This window comes from Carya illinoinensis, chromosome 13 (genome assembly GCF_018687715.1).
Source record: "Carya illinoinensis cultivar Pawnee chromosome 13, C.illinoinensisPawnee_v1, whole genome shotgun sequence".
In the NCBI taxonomy this organism is placed as follows: Eukaryota; Viridiplantae; Streptophyta; class Magnoliopsida; order Fagales; family Juglandaceae; genus Carya; species Carya illinoinensis.
Window position 1 is genome coordinate 6923004 of NC_056764.1, and position 17584 is coordinate 6940587.

Sequence of the window (17584 nt, forward strand, 5' to 3'; positions counted from 1 at the left end):
CTCACTCATTGCATAGCAGACACTTACGAATCTGTATTGTTATGTTTGATCTCGGATAAAAGTTGCAAAAGCGAAATGGTCGATACTTATGTAGTAGATGTAAGTTCCTAGAATTAAGATTTTAGACTAGGATGTTATATTACTATGTTGTTTACAGATGTTCGATTTCGTGTTGTATTGACATATGATGCTAAAATTGATAGTGAAATGCCAATGAGATAAAGTTCGTATCACCAATAAAATACTCACATAAGAACTATTTTAATGAATAACGTTATATGATAAGATAAATATTTCTTTTTTTTTGAAGTAAAAAAATGGTAAGGGATGTCTTGGGGTGCCTTCCTTACCTGGATGTATTCATAATAACACCCTACCGGCTGAATAAGAAGGACGTAAGTGACATGTAAGATATAATTAAACTCTACTCTTATATACATAAAGAGAAATGTTATATTCATAAATAGATCATATAAAAATAAATTTATAAATTAATATAGTTTCATATGATATGCTATATATATTTTATGATAAAAATCTAATGTATCATATCAAATTATATCAAATTTTTTAATTTAATTTTATAAAATCTTTTTATAAGTAAGTCATTTCTCAAATATAGATAGATTAGTAAAGATGCAAGTAAGTACTAATGTAATGTCTGCACAGGCCTTATCTCTGCATTTATCTAGGTCCATGGGCTTCATTTCAATTTTACTGCATGGCCCACCAGCACATTAAATTGTCAATGCAAGCCCACGGCCCAACCAAATGGAAAAGAATATCCCCCATCTTACCCTCCAAAACTTTCAATTCCCAAATCCTAACCATTCCCCCCCCCCCTCCACACTTAGCGCCCACCATTTGTTGTCATTTTGTTTTATTTTTTATTTTTTTATTTTCCAAATGTATTTTAGTTTTCACTGTATACTGCAACACTCAATGTTCATTATAACGATTCATGGACGTGCTAACATTAAAGTCTAATTTTTCGAAACACATTCTTATACGAGTCATCTTCTTCAATATCTTGATTATGACTGTCCGATTTGCTTACTGAGTCATGGTCAAAGGCGGATCTTGCCACTTTTACTTCAAGCTCCAAATAACCACTGCAGTGCCTGTCCATCCCTCCATAGCCATATTTGGAGTTCAACTATCGTCTACAGAAGATGACATCTAATTTGCTTACTCTTCCATCATACGAGAATCCAAGATTTGATTTCTAATGGCTTTCTTTCTCCCAAATCCAAAGCTATTTGTTACACCTGAAAATATGAATTTCTCTTGGGGAAGACTCAATTCATTTTTTTACCCATTTCTTGTTATGTCTTCTTCTAGATTTACAAATTTTATGCATAGTCTAGTGGGTTGTTTTTATGTGTAAACATGATTGAATGCAAGAAAACAGGGGCACTAAACGGTTTTTTAGATGATTAGATTGCATGTGAGGTAGTAAAGATGTTAACTTAATTCGATTCTTTTGTTGCAATGCAGCTGACTGCAACCTTGGAATCTTGAAACTGAGAGAGGGAGCAAGTATTACAACAATGTCCCATGGTCTCAAAGTTGAACAAAACGAACAAAGACCATATGCCTCTGTTCCATATCAGGGTCATTGACATCTCATGTTTTGATAGCATTTAAAAGCATAGTGTCCTAGAGAGAAAGAGAAGAGAGGCCACTTGGGAGAAGAGATTAATTATTATATTCAATTATTAAATTAGTACCATAATCTCAAATATGGAAAGAATACTTCACTGAAAATTGTATATGACCTTTGCTAAAGACGAGAAAATAATATTTTGTCCAAAAATAATATTAGATGCAAGTTTAAATATGAAAGTATATACGTAAGTTTATCACAATAATCCAAGACATGTGACGGTCCCTTAGAATGAAATCGCACCATATCAGTACTGATATAATAAATATAAAAAATAATAGTTATAGTCATAAATATGTAAGTATTGTATAACCATTTTGAAATAAATAAATAAATACGAGATTTAAGTAAAAAGAAATTAATTTTTAATAATAAATTTTACTTTTTTTTAAGATGACTATTTGTATACTTCACAATTATATATAACATTACTCAATAAATATACGGTGGGCACGTGAATTTTCTAATTTAAACTTTTGATTGATGCTAGCAAGCATGCACGGTAAAATTTGTAAGCTGACCCTTTTCTTAAAAAAATAAAATAAAAATAATAAAAATAATGCATGCTGGCTGGTTATTCCTTCTTACTTTCATAGCTAATGCAAACCAGACACGTGGCTTACTAATCTCTCCAAGACCATTACCTAACAACTTCCTTTTCATAGACCAACTCAACGGACAACGGTTAACGAATTTATCGTTCAGCAAGTACCGTTAAACTTCCAAGTTTCTTGCCTCTCTCTCTCTCTCTCTCTCTCTCTCTCTCTCCCCCCCCTCCCTCCTCCCCTTCCCCTCCTCCCCCCCTCTCCCCACTCTGTCTGATCTCTCTCTCTCGTCAATAGGTTTCTGATCTAATATCTTCTATTGCTCAGCGAATATAATTTGTACATCCTTGTATTGAACTACTACGTACGATCGCTCAAGATCTTGTTTCAGGTGGCTATGTCGAATTCAAATGGCCCAGAAAGGACCTTCGGGATAGTCCTGGGCGAGACACTGGTGTGCCAACACACCCACATGGTTGACTCCAGGGGCTTATTGCTCGGGAATAATCCTTTCAACTACTCCACTCCGCTTCTGTTGATGCAGTTCGCTCTCATCTTCATCATCACCTGGTCCACCTACCTCTTGTTGAGACCTCTTCGCCAAACTATGATCATCTCGCAAATTGTAGTAAGCTCCTTCACATATATAATATTACACGTCTATAGGATCTTTCCCATGCTCAAATCTGGTATATACTATGTTGCAACTCCATTTCTACTTGATGTTATCTATAGTAGCTAACCCTCTAGGAGGATCATGAGTTCTGGCATCCTTATTCAAACGATTTTCTTTTCTTTTCTTTTCCCTTTCTTTGTTCTGGTATTAGCATCTTCCTAAATGGTTTTGTTGCATATATGTGCATTGATTTGTATAAAAGGAACTTCCATCTGAGTCCAAAAGAGAATTACCATCCCCTCATTTACACCATATCGTAATGATTTTATTTCAGTGTTGGTGCTGGAGCAACTTATATGTTATACAGATACTGATAAAAAAACAAAAATCATGATCACCAGGCTGGTATAATCATGGGTCCCTCATTACTAGCTCGATCCTCGACATATGCAGAGACAATGTTTCCTCCGGGATGCAGATTGCTACTTTCAACATTTGCAGAGTTGGGATTCATGCTTCACCTTTTTGTATTAGGAGTGCAGATAGATATCTACCTTCTGAAGAGAATTGGAAAAAAGGCAATGGCAATAGGTGTAACAGGTTTTTTGGCTGCCTTAGCATTTGGAGGGTTGGCCATCAAGCTCGTGCAACTTATTTTGTCTTTTAAGCAAGAAGTAGGGCCTGAGGTTTCAATCCTGGTGGCCATGAATTCCGTGACTTCTTTCGTTGTCACCACCAGCTTGCTTAATGAGCTCAACATTCTCAACTCAGAAATTGGCCGCTTGGCTTCCTCAACTTCCATGGTCAGCGATGTGTGTGGTTGGTGTACTGCATTCTTTCTCGCTTACGTCGTTAATGCCCTGCAATCCTCCACGTTCAAACCTATGTTGTCAGTAGCCATGATGCTCGGTTATTACTGTATCCTTATCTTCCTACTGCGACCTCTGGTGATATGGATTGTCAATCTAACCCCATCCGGAAGACCCATTAAGGAAAGTCATTTTGTAGCGATCCTTTGTATACTTCTGGGGAATGGGTTCATTGCAGAGTATGTTGGGCAACATGCTGGCTTTGGCTCGTTCTTGTTTGGGTTGTCTTTACCTGGAGAGCCACCATTAGGTGCACTTTTATTACAAAAGCTTGGTACTATCTGTTCTGGCACACTGCTTCCAGTCTACTGTACAATTAGTGGGTTTAGGACAGAGATCAGTGCCTTAGATAGATCCTCAGCAGGCATGGTGATCATCATTCTTGCTGGTTATATTGGAAAGTTCAGTGGCACCATTTTGTCATCCATTTACTTTGAGATCCCCTTCCAGGATTCATTATCTCTGTCTCTCATCATGTGTTGTAAAGGCATTATGGAGCTCGCTGTATATTCACTATGGAAGGACACCAAGGTAACACTAGCTATAGAGTTTATTTAACTTAAGTACATACGTGATCTCTTTATATTCTTACCTTTCCAGTAATGTTACGTATACATATTCTTTGCTTATTTTATTGATATAATTAGTTACGTCAATTTTTTAAACATATAATTAATTATATTAATAGAGTGTATAAAAAAATAAATAAAAATAACTAAATAAAATTTTTAATTTGATAAATGCATCCTGCATGGGAAAGAAAAAATGATGACTGAAGGTCAATTTACTTGGCTTTGGATCAGATTTAATTGCGATAATGATATTCCTGTTTGTTTGTTTGTTTACAGATGGTGGACCGCCAAACATTTACGACTTTAATAATCACCATGGTGATCATGACGGGTTTGGTCACACCCATAATACGTTATCTTTATGACCCTTCGAAGAGATACATGGGCCAGAAAAGGATAACACTGTCAAACTCCCGGCAAAATCAATGTCTCCGAGTACTTGTCTGTATCCATAATGAAGACAACGTATTCCCTATTATCAACCTTATTGAAGCCTCCAACCCCACAAAAGATAACATCATTTCCGTCTCCGTCCTCCAGCTCATGGAGCTTACCGGCCGGGCAGCATCCGTCCTTATACGACACAGGGAGCAACCCAACCACTCATCTTCTAAACTAGCTTGTTCGGAACACATTGTCAATGCCTTCAATCAATATGAGCGGTACAGCCACGGTCGTGTAGTTGTACAACACTTCACTGCAATCGCACCATATTCAAGCATGCATGATGACATCTGCACTCTTGCACTGGAGGAGAAAACAAGCATTATAATCGTTCCGTTCCACAAAAAATGGGAAATGGATGGCACAGTTGAAGCTGCCTTTCCTTTCATTAGAATCATAAATAGACAAGTCATTCGAAAGTCCCCTTGCTCTGTGGGAGTTCTTGTCGACCGAAGCCATGGCGGGCGATCAGTTCTAACAGCTATGTCATCATATCGAATTGCAATGCTCTTCTTAGGCGGTGCCGACGACGGAGAGGCACTAGAGTATAGCATGCGCATGGCTCAGCACCCAAATGTCAGCCTCACGGTGGTTTGGTTCAGACCAGAGAAATTCCACCCATACGGAAGTAGGACGAATCCGGACAGTACTACGCGGATGATGAGCGAGTTGAGGGCTAGGATAGTGGGCGTGGAGAAAATTACTTATAAAGAGGTGAGGGTGAAAGATGGTGCAGATACAACGCATATTATCCGGGTGATGGAGGACTCTTTCGATTTAGTTATACTTGGCAGCCACCATGTACCACAGTGTGCAGCAACATTAGGGCTTACAGAATGGAGTGAATGCCCCGAGCTTGGAATACTTGGAGACATGCTAGCCACTTCAGATTTTCAGTTTTCAGTTTTGGTGGTGCAGCATTATCAAGAGGGCTAGAACACGTACAGTAGTCTAGAGTTTACACATATGTTAAATCCCAGTACTTAAAGGCAGAGCTACTCATCATACATGATGATCAATCCAAGAAGCATATATGTACGAGTCCTACATTTATTAGCTTCAGAATACATGCACCGGCCATCTGTATAGAGCTTGGATATCCATATATAGGGATTATTTATGGCATGTTTCCATGCATGTTGCCCTTCAATATTTAGTAGTAATTAAAGGAACTTCTAAAGAAATTAAGTTCTTCTTCAACAAAGTAGTACTAGGTGTCAGTTTTGATAATTTTGAATGCAAATTATTTTGAAGGTTCAAAATATACTTTATTATGTGTTGATTTTTGTATTATTTGTGTATTTATGGAAATATACCCAGAAAGATACCGTTCACAAAACCGAAGGACGAAGCCGTATTTTTGGCTGGATTAAAATATTATTCAGTTGAGACTTTATAAGAGCACCATTAGCAAATTGATAAAAAAGTGAGTGAGAAAAAATAAGTTCAATGCCTAATTAAGAAATTAAGAGGCATCTCAAAAAGTGATCACAAGAACAAAAAGTTCATAGATTCAACTCAAACAAATATAAAAATTAAAAATATGATTTAAATTAAATACAAAATCTTTGGAGAATATTAATGTGCATGCTTCATGTTGTGTATGTGTTTCGTACTTTTGCAACAGTTGTCATTATCTGTGGGATCTTTATAATTGAGAGTTCAACTTGCTTTTTTTTTTTTTTTTAATTTTTTTTAATTTTTTTTTATCTGCAACGTCAACGCGTTCTCAAGCAACTTGCGATCAAAAAGCCACTTCAACAAGCTAACGGATGAACGATAACATGAAGGGAAATATTTGCAGAAATTGAGGAATGACTGGGGGAAATGGCTTTGAAGATGGAAAGAATGAAGAAGTGTCGGTTCGGAAGAGGACACCGCACCAAGCCATAATGAACAAATCGAAGTGGAGTTGCAAAGCACAGGCAAGCCAACCTTCGATAACGAAGAAAAGAAGAAATGCACTATGATTTACACAATCTCATGGATAAATACGAGGAGATGATTAATAGGATAGTTGTGTCCTCATCCGTTGATCAAGTGCATTCTCAGTAGCTCAAATTTGACTTATAGTATGGAAATAAGGGTGGTGCAACTCTAGCCAAAGTTCAAAGCCCTGCAAGTCGAAATGTACAACGGATCTAAGGATCTAGTCAAGCATTTAGAGACATTTAAGGCTTACATGACAATCCTTGATTTTTTTTAGAAAAAATTGCATGTCGAGTTTTTCCCTCAACCCTAAAACGAGTAGTGGAGGGTGGTTTGGACCTCTATAATTGAGCTCCATAAACAACTTCAAGGAATTGAGTAGACAGATCATGATCCAATTCAAGGCCAACAGAAGGAGGCGACGACCTACATACCTCCTCAGCATCAAGCAACAAGAAGATGAGAACTTAAAAGCATACCTAACCATATTCAATAAGGAGCGCATCATGAAAGATGATCAGGATAAAAAGATTTCACTAGCAACACTTTTGCGAGGTGTTTGGCCCAAAGATTCCTTCATGAAAAAATTGGACGACCTAAAACTAGAGTACTCCATATACTTGATTCTCACTAACTTAGGTATCGAATGTGTCCCTCACTACACTAAGCCCCACTTATCTTTTTATCACAAGTTGTTAGAGGCCCTATGTGGAAGTACATAACATGCCCACAACACTTTAAGTTTGAGAAGTTTAAGTCATGTATATATTTATGTGTATATATATTATTTTTTTCTAATGACTTCCCCTAAAAACTAAATTTGTAATTCATGTGAATGCGCAAGGGACTATCCTTTCTTGCGAATTTGAAGAAAGTGTTTGACAGATTGTGGAAATGCAGTCTTCGTCTTCGTAAATAAGTTTGAGAGGAGAGGAAAATTTGAATATATTTTTCATTGATTCATTCTATGTACAGGGATGAATATTTATGCAAGACTAATTTAGCCAAGCCTCTCCTAGGAATATTCTTGAGCACCTATCGTGCATAACAGAAAGCAAAAACATTGACAGAGTTTGTTACAAAAGTGCAGGCCATCTTACAAAAGAAAACAAAAATACAATAGCCATACCCAGAGGGTAGGCACCATCCCAGTCTAGGTGATTTCTTCTTGAGTAGCATCTGATGTGGTGAGCTCGCTTAAGGAGGTTGAGGTGGTGGAACTTTTGGAAGTAGTAGTGGACAACTCAATATGCCCCTGCAAGACTAACGGTGTATCAATAGCAGTGAGGCTTGATCGTAGCAGGTGGAATCGAGAGGAAACAATTGGTTTTGTGAAAACATCAGCTAGTTGATCTTTTGAAGGAAGAAAGGCCACTTGAAGGGTCTTGGCTGTGACTCGATCACGAACAAAATGGAAATCTATTTCCATGTATTTTGTTTGTGAATGGAGGATGGGATTAACAGAAAGGTAAGTGGCACCGAGGTTGTCACACCAAAGTATTGGGGGTTTTGGAAGAAAAATATAGAGTTCTTTTAGGATGGATTGAACCCAAAGTAATTCAGTTGTGGCATTTGCAAGGGCCTTGTATTCAGCCTCGGTGCTTGATCGAGCAACAGTTCATTGTTTTCTAGAACTCCATGAGATTAGATTTGAACCAAGAAAGATACAAAAACCACCCGTAGAGCGGCAGTCATCAGGGCAACTAGCCCAATCAGCGTCAGAAAATGTTTGAAGTTGAAGGGAGGTTGATTTTTTGAAGTGAAGGCCAAAGTTTAATGTCTGCTTGAGATGCCAAAGTAATCTTTTGATAGCTTGCCAATGGGATGTTTTGGGATTATGCATAACTTGAGCAATTTTATTTATTGAAAAAGCAAGGCCTAGGCGAGTTAATGATAAGTACTGGAGGCTACCCACAATGCTTCTGTAAAGGGTGGGATTAGAGAAAGAGGGAGTGTCAGAGAGAGATAGATGAGAGGAAGCAGACATAGGGGAAGTAATACCATTTGCAGACAACATGTTTGTGCGAGATAGGAGATCCCGAATATATTTTCTTTGTGAGAGATGAATTCCATCAGATCAACAAGAAATTTCCAGGCCAAGAAAGTATGAGAGTTGTTCTAGATCTTTTATGGGAAAAACCGAGGCAAAAAATTTAATGAGATGCTCAATTTCGGCCGTGTGAGAGCTTGTGACAATAATGTCATCCACATATACAAGGACATAGATTAGAATCGATTTATAAGAGTAGACAAATAAGGAAGGATCGGCCTTGGATGGTAGGAAACCATATTCACAAAGTTTGGAGCTAAGTTGTGCAAACCATGCACGTGGTGCTTGCTTAGTTATAAGTGTGTGTAAATGCAACAAGTGTACAATAAAACCATACAGGGGATAATAAAAGTCTTATAACTAAGTACCAAAATTTTACTTAAATACAAACTCGCTTAAAACACGCATGATAAAATATTACAAGTTTCAACATTGTTTCAAACCCAAATTACATAACATAAAAACAAGTAAAGATAATTTCCAACGTAAAACTACTCCAAGTCAAAACTCTGGCGGAGCCGCCTCCTCAGGTTCTACCTCCTCCTCCTCAACCTCTGCATCAAAATCTACAGTACAAAAAATGGTGCCGTAGGTAAGTAATAATCCAAATACCACAAAATAAAATATATTACACTCAACAATATGCATGAAAGGATGCCAAATGTACATGTCCCAAAATCCACATTTTTCTACGCACGCCAAAATCTCATTTTGGCCCAAAACATATCCTTTAAAACAAGCCATTGCCATTATCCTAGATAATGGCCCAAACCAAGAAAACTACCATTTTTTCAGAAAATGGATCATAATATCTTCTTACAAAATCTCACAATTTTTCCAGAAAATGACTCATATCCAGTATCTAAAACTAGTTCCAATTAATGCATGCAACATGATCTCCCCTAGGGGTCATCTGTACACTCTGGCTCTTATGCCACACTGCAGGTAACGACTACGCATATGAAATCTAAACGAGTGATACCCAGTCTCGCACCTAGCGCGTACCTGGACTAGGCCATCCTCTAGTCCCCGCCAGTCGAGGGACCACAGAGTCGACACGATAGAGTTACCGTATTATGCGATCCGGTCGTCGCCCAGTGACAACTTAGGGGATGTCACTCAGTATTATCCACTCCCGAGTTACCAGAGGATCTCCACCGAGATAATACCCTATCTCGGCTTGGGGTCGTGATATTACACACGCACTTGAAAATCCATTTACACAGATAAAACTAGTTTTTCTCAATTTAACACATGCACATGTATGCACCATGCAATACACACTTCAAGACACAATTTATCCAAAAAAACTCAACATCAACAATAACCAAACAACTCTGTCTTCAAATCCATCTGACCCCCGACTCCTCAGACTCAGTCCGGAATAACCAATTAGTCACAATTTATTGTAAAAGTAATAATATATTTAACTCTAAAATGAAGTTTGAAAAATATCTACTGTGCTCTATAATAATTTTTGAAGGATCAACGAGCTGAAAAAGGAGAAGAAAAAACAACGTAACAGTGTAAAAACACTGTGGCCGTGGGTTGTAAAATATCCACTTTTGAATGGGGAAGAACAAAGACTTGATATTGATAGAAAATGGCTTAAAAGTGTTTATGAAATTAGTGGAAGTAAAGGTTGGCCATGGGTGGCGGCGAAAACGGCGGTAGAAGGCCAAAAATTCCAAAACGGAAAGTGAGGTCGTGGGGGCTGCTCTGGAGACGGATCGGAGCTGGAAATGGGTAGTTTAGGACGGTAAGAGATCAGGGATGAAACTGTGAAAAGATGGTGGCTGGAGGTGGAACGACGGCGGTGCTGGAAGGAAAAGACGTTGCAGCCTGGAGGATCTCGTGGCGGTTAACGGTGGTTCGGACGGAGGTAAAATTTGGTGGGGATGATCACTGGTCTGAGGGGAAGAAATTTGGGTGGGTAGTGTAGTTCACGGCGCCGGCGAACGGCTGCTGAAGGAAAACGACGAAAATGGGAAATAAGGAGCATCACGCAAGCGGAAGGAGAAAGCCGAAGGAAAAAGAGAAGAAAAAAGAAAGAAAAAGATAAAAGAAAGAGAAAGTAGAAAAAGAAAAGATGGAGAAAAGAAATGAGGTCCAATCCTCACCTCTGAAGTCCGGAAACTAATCCGACGAAAACAACTTTAAAGGTTATAAAATGAATAAAATAATTTAAACACCTCATCTAGCTAAAATATAATAAATAACTAGTAAATACTAACAACATAATTTTAAATTAAAAAATAAACTAAAATAAATTAAACAGCAATTTAAACACAAAACAATAACTAATATTAAGAAAACACTTCAAAATAAATTTCACAACTAAATAAATTCAATTAAAATTTGATAATTTAAAATACTCCTTCAATAAAAACAAACGTAAAAACAGGGTGTCACACTTAAGGCCATAAATGACCTTTTCCAAGTGACAGACATAGTTAGGATGATCAGGGTGAACAAAACCAACATATTGAGAGATATAAACAGTCTCGGTCAAATTACCATGAAGAAAAGCATTTTGGATGTCTAATTGTTTAAGAGACCAACCAAGGGAAACAACAAGAGAGATGACTAACCGAATGGTAGTGGGTTTAACGATGGGGCTAAAAGTCTCTGAGTAGTCGATGCCCTCCTGTTGATGGAATCCCTTGGCAATTAGACGGGCTTTTCTACGCGATGTTTTGTGCAGAAGACCCATCTGCAACCAACTATGTTAGATAAAGGGGGAGGGGGAACAAGAGTCCAAGTCTGGTTTTGGATGAGAGCTTGAAACTTAGAAGTCATGGCATTTCGCCATTCAGAGAAGCGAGAGACCATAGTGAAGCAACTTGGTTCGTCGAGTATGGCAAGAGATGTGGTTAGGGCATGGCGTGGTGGAGGATATGGAATGTGACCATCGTGAAAAATTTTGGGACAAGAGGAGTCTATTTTTGAACGAGTAACAATTGGTGATCGAGGAGGAGGGAGTTGTGTTCGAGTTGAAGCAGTGGGAGGGTCTGGAAAATTCGCAGGAGCTGAGGTTGAAGAGGGGGATGACGACAGGTTTTGTATGAGAGGAGGTTGGGCTTGGTGATGATATTGGGCTATTTTTTGTATGAGAGGAGATTGGGCATTGGGTTTTGTGTTATTTGAGGGGGAGATGGGCCACGAGAAAGTGGAGATAAAATGGGCAGAAGAGTATATGAGGGCTGAGTGTTTGTGGGGGTCATGGTTAATTGTAATTTAGAATACGGAAAGGAATTTTCATTGAACAACACATCACATGAAATGTATATTCTGTTGGAATTTAAATGAAGACACTTGTATCATTTGTGCATAGGATTGTAACCAAGAAAAAGACAGGGTAAAGAACGGAAATGAATTTTGTGGTTGTTGTAAAGCCGAAGATTGGGCCAGCATTCAGACCCAAAAACTTTGAGAAACATGTAATCTGGTTCTTTATTGTATAGAAGAAAATGAGAAGATTTATTTTTGAGAGATGGAAAGGGAAGAAAATTGATAAGAAAGGCTGCAGTTTGAAAGGCATCGACCCAAAACTTGTAAGGGAGAGAGGCCGTTGCAAGAAGAGTAAGGCCCGTTTCAACGATATGACGATACTTACGTTTAACCACACCATTTTGTTGATGAGTGTGGGACATGAGAGACGATGAGAGATCCCTTAGGATTTAAGGATATGGGTAAGGGGTCAAAATTCCCCACCCCAATCACTTTGAACATTTTTAATTTTTGTGTTAAAAAGCCGTTCTACATATTGTTGAAAAGTGAGAAAAATGGAAGTACCATCACCCTTTGAGGCTAAGGGATAGAACTAGGTATAACGGCTAAAATCATCAACAAAAGAAATATAATAACAAAAGCCATCTCTTGATATATAAGGGGATGGTCCCCAAACATCCACAAAAATTAAATGTAAAGGTCTTAAGGACTAAGTACTAGAAGATGTAAAGGATAATTGCCTACACTTGGCAAGGGGATACTTAGAACAAAACAATTCAGGCTGATATGGTAGAAAGGGTAAACATTTGGTACGCAAAATGAGGAAAACAAGTTGAATATTTGGATGGCCAAGCTGATTGTGCCATTATTCAATTGAAGTTAGTGTTCCAATGAGAGCAACTGGGACAGATCTTGAGGAAGCTGGAGGTGGGAATAAGTAGAGACCATCAAGTGTTGGTCCTTGGAGAAGCAATGTGGCCGTCTGTTTGTCCTTCACAAGAAAGTGAGATTCATGAAACTCAAAGAAAACAGAGTTATCACAGTAAAATTTTTGAACTGAAACTAAATTTTTTGGTTATGTGAGGAACACAAAATAATTTTTTAAGAGAGAAAGTAGAGTTGGAAGAAGAAAAATGAGAGTCACCGATGTGGGTGATTGGGAGGGCAGCTCCATTGCCAACTTGAATCTGCTCATATCCAAGGTAAGGTTCACTAGATAGGTTGAGATTGTTGAGGTCCGAAGTTGTCGGAGATTTGTAACTTACTGAGATTTGGAATCAAATCTCACTGTAATAGTCACAACTACCATTTCTCCTGAATGGTAGATCTTGTTACAGGACCTGAAGAAGGATCAGGAGCTGACCAACTAGCCACAGTTGACTAAGCGACGGTGTGACATCAATGTTAATATAGTAGTTAACGTAAATTACTACTTGTACGATGGAGTTGCATCTCTAGTACTTTTTGGATCATAACTATTTTGGACTAGTATTGTGATATTAGTTGTTCAATGGGTTTTTATGTATGAAATATGTTTTAAGCATTTGAGATATTTTCAATTTGGTATATAGTATTGCTAAAGAAAAAATTTATCCGCTGCGAATATTGCATATTGTTAGATGCATGTTAGGAACATTCCATCTTATATGTCATGAACGGGGACAGGTAACCTTGTGTTGCATGTCTCGACGCTTCAAATGTCCGTTCGATCCCAAACGGAATTTGGGAGCGTCACAGTCGGGGTACCACTGGCGATTGGAGAGAGGCTGTGAGCTTGTGTAATGAGCAGATAGAGAACATGGTGGTTCAAACTGATAGGCCTGGTCAAAGCGATGATAACATTGAAGAGCAACATAGCCAACTTTGTTGTAGACCTGGCAAGTGGGCTTGTTGGTTTGGGAAGGTGAGAATGAAGGAGATGATAGATAACGACCTTCTCGAGAGCGGCCACCCTGAGTGTTGTTTCTACCCCCACAAAAATTATTACGACCACGGTTTGGATGTTGATAGGAGGAAGAGGTAGTTATATTAGTAGAGGGTGTGGGTAGCAGACCAAACTGAGTTGTGGTTGTGAGAGATGCACGGCTTTCACAAGTGAGGAGGAGATTGAAGAGTTCATCTGAGCTAATGAGGGTGGAACGTGTTGCAACCGAAATGACAAAGGACTCATATTCTGAGTTTAGGCCATTTAACAGGTAAGACACGACTTCAGAATCACGTAGAGGCTCACCAGCGGCTGTCATGGTGTCTGAGAGAAGGCGAACTTTGCAAGAATATTCAGTCACTGAGAGAGAACCTTTTTTGAGGTTTGTGAATTGGTGACGAATTTGGAAGATTTTAGCTTGAGATTGGGAGGTGAACATAGTGTCCAGATTGAGCCACAGTTCACAAGAGGTATGGGAAGATATGGTCTGGGCAAGGATTGGCACGGTGAGGGAGGAAATGAGAGCACTGAGTAGCATTTTGTTTGAGGTGGAGTGGGTCCAGACTGAGAAGGGGATGCAAGTTGTAGAAGAGGTGGGGGTGGTGGAGTGGAGCCATGGATGAAGTGAAAGAGCTCTTGACCATGGAGGTAGGGAATAACTTGTGCACGCCAGAGCAAATAGTTGTCGGAACCAAGTTTGACAGACACGATGTGGGAGAAATTGTTAGGGAGCTAGAAGGTGGTGGAACTGGAGAATTCTTTCCCATCCGTAGCCATTGAAGAGGAGTAAGGAGAAAGACGGAGGTAGAAGAAGGAAGAGAAAAAAAAAAAAAAAGACGTTAGTCGATATTTGGCTCTGATGCCATGTAAATAAGTTTGAGAGAGGAAAGTTTGAATATATTTTTCATTGATTCATTCTGTATATAGGGATGAATATTTATACGAGACTAATTTAGCCGAGACTCTCCTAGGAATATTCTTGCGCACCTATCGTGCATAACAGAAAGCAAAAACATCGACAAGTTTGTTACAAAAGTGTCGGCCATCTTACAAAAGAAAACAAAAATACAACAGCCATACCCAGAGGGTAGGCACCATCCCAGTCTCGGTGATTTCTTCTTGAGCAGCATCTGACGTGGTGAGCTAGCTTGAGGAGACTGAGGTGGTGAAACTTTTGGAAGCAGTAGTGGACAGCTCAATAGTCTTCCTCTGCTAAAGTAGAGAGTGTGCGCATGCTATATCTTTTTAGACTTCTTTTGCACATTTCCTATTGTGAGTAGTGATAAATTTCCTGCAATATAGTTTGCTCCTTACCTTGTTAGAGTTGGAGTTGCAACTTTCTATATCAAAAAAGTATTATGAAAAAAATCCATTTTTTTGCTTTTCTTCCTTGTGTTTTACATGAATTCTTTAATGGGCCGAGGGATCGACTAGCCAAATAAATGAGTGAAAATTTGGATCTAAACAGTTAGGCAAAACAAGAAATTGTCAGAACAATTTATTCTTGAGTCTTGCCATGCTTAATTAGCATCGGATGCAGAAAGTTGGGATGGAAAAGTACTGCATGAAATGTTTGACATAGACGTGAGAATTGGAAGAGACAAATGAGATCAGTTATATCAGTTCATAAATGTACAGGCATGGCTTTCTCATGGGTTTTTCGAGGAATTAGTATCACGTGGTAATTAGCAACAAACGTTTTCCATTTTCGTGCGCGAGGTACGTACGTACGTACCATTCATGCGCAGGTAAAAATTTATGAACTCCTATTTAAATAGGTAATATTTTTATTGTCTTAACATAATATAATATATGTATAAACAAACATAATATAATATAACGTCCTTCTTCACTTATTAAAATAAAGAAAGTCGAAGAAATATATATAGAGATCAATAGAAGATACATGATGAATTATTCCAAATTAACTTTTGAAATTTTTATTGAGTACATATATGATAACTTTCGTTTATTAATTCCTTCGAAAAAAATTAAACAAATAAATTTATAGTTATTTAACATGACGAAAATAAATTATAATGTGTCATAAATAGATAGATGCTATAATGCTGTTGTTTTATTGATGCAAATATTTGGGGTTAGGAGGTTTCAAAATCTCTGTCATGTATGTATGTGTCCCACTGAGAACTAAAACTACCTCGCCATTTCAGGATAATTATATATACGAACATCATCAGTATTTCCGTTTCCTATATGATCATCTCGTTTTTATGGCTAGTGGTTCCTGAGTACCGTACCGTTTGATTGCCCTAAACAGCTTCTGAATTTGGTACAACACCAGAAATTCTATTAATGGATAGTGAATGTGAATCGATGCAAAGCCATGAGATGATGCATATTGATATAATGAGCTAATTTTTGTCCCCAAGGATAGGAATTTAGTTTTATTATATATAACAGGCCGGACTTTCCCCTAACAGACAATAGATACAATCTGGCTTATTCTTAGTTTGTGCGTTAAAAACCACAGACTTTCTAGGAAAAAAGTTAGAAAGAAAGAAAGAATTAAGAAAATAATTGGCTGACCGGATTGAATTTCCTTGTCAATCCACCTTTTAACATACATGCATTTCTTTCTTTCTACCCCATTTTTCTCCATGTGAAAAAAGTAAAGACTAAGACAGGCAAACATGACCAGCATGATACTGTCGCTATATGTTGCAACTTCATTTTGAAATTCAAGCACAATCACCATAAGTGAATGTGTTGAAGTTCCCTATAAGGTCCATTCACCAGGCCTATGGAACTGGCTTCATTCTGGGAATACGTTTTCATTGCCACAGCTTGAGCTGCAGATGATGATTATTTTTGCAATCACGCATGCCTCCCATTACATTCTTAAGCCATATGGAGTCCCTCAATTTACCTCCCAAATTATTGTATGTACTGCTGATCTCTTAATCCACCACTTCAATATATATCTTACTTGAGCATGTTTATAATATGGTCTTTTCTATATCCATATACACTCATAGTACTAATTTAATATATAAGTGTGTGTGCATGTGTGAGACAACGTACGTTTGTACGAGACTAATGAATTGAAGATTCTTTGTGTCAATCAAATGGGCATAATCCTCGATCCTTGATCACTACTTGGGTGCTTCGAACCATTCAAGATCTTGTTTGACGTTAGAAGTAAAGAAATAATAGGTATGCTGGCTGCCTTTGGTCACGTACTGTTTTTGTTTTTGAGCAAAGTGAAAATGGATATGAAAGTGTTCAAAAGGATGGGAAGAAAAGCCTTATATACTGGTATTGCTTGCATATTGTTCCCTTTGATAACTGGCTTGTCACTTGGAGTGTCCCTTAAAAGATCTTGGCCTCATCAAAGAATTATATAGAAGCATATAGTCTTTCATTTCGGATAGCATTTCACAGTTCAACTCCATTTCTGGTGTTAGTGTTTTGAATATTTCACATGTTGTTGGAGAGTTGTGTTAGATAAGGCTCCTGGATTGTCGGGATATTGTGTAACACCCCCTTGCAAGCTCAATGGGGATGGAAGAACTCTGAGCTTGGACCAAAGAAGCTAAAATCTAGTAGAGGAAAGGCCTTTGGTGAATAGATTAGCTAGCTGGTCTTTGGTGAAGATATACTTGATGATCAAATCTTTGTTCACTACCTTTTCACGAACGAAATGGTAGTCTATCTTTATATGCTTGGATTTGGCATGGAAGAGTACTAGATTGGAGGCAAGTGCCAAAGCACTAATGT

At 38.2% G+C, this 17584-nt stretch overlaps 1 protein-coding gene across 1 annotated transcript; it reads left to right on the forward strand.

The window, feature by feature from the left end:
- The first annotated feature begins 2453 nt into the window (after nucleotides 1-2453).
- On the forward strand, nucleotides 2454-5896 carry LOC122292383 (cation/H(+) antiporter 14-like). The gene is made up of 3 exons (XM_043100718.1): nucleotides 2454-2839; nucleotides 3229-4227; nucleotides 4545-5896. Exons 1-3 carry the CDS (start codon nucleotides 2609-2611, stop codon nucleotides 5646-5648), a joined length of 2334 nt encoding a protein of 777 aa, XP_042956652.1. The 5' UTR covers nucleotides 2454-2608; the 3' UTR covers nucleotides 5649-5896.
- Nucleotides 5897-17584: the final 11688 nt, after the last annotated feature.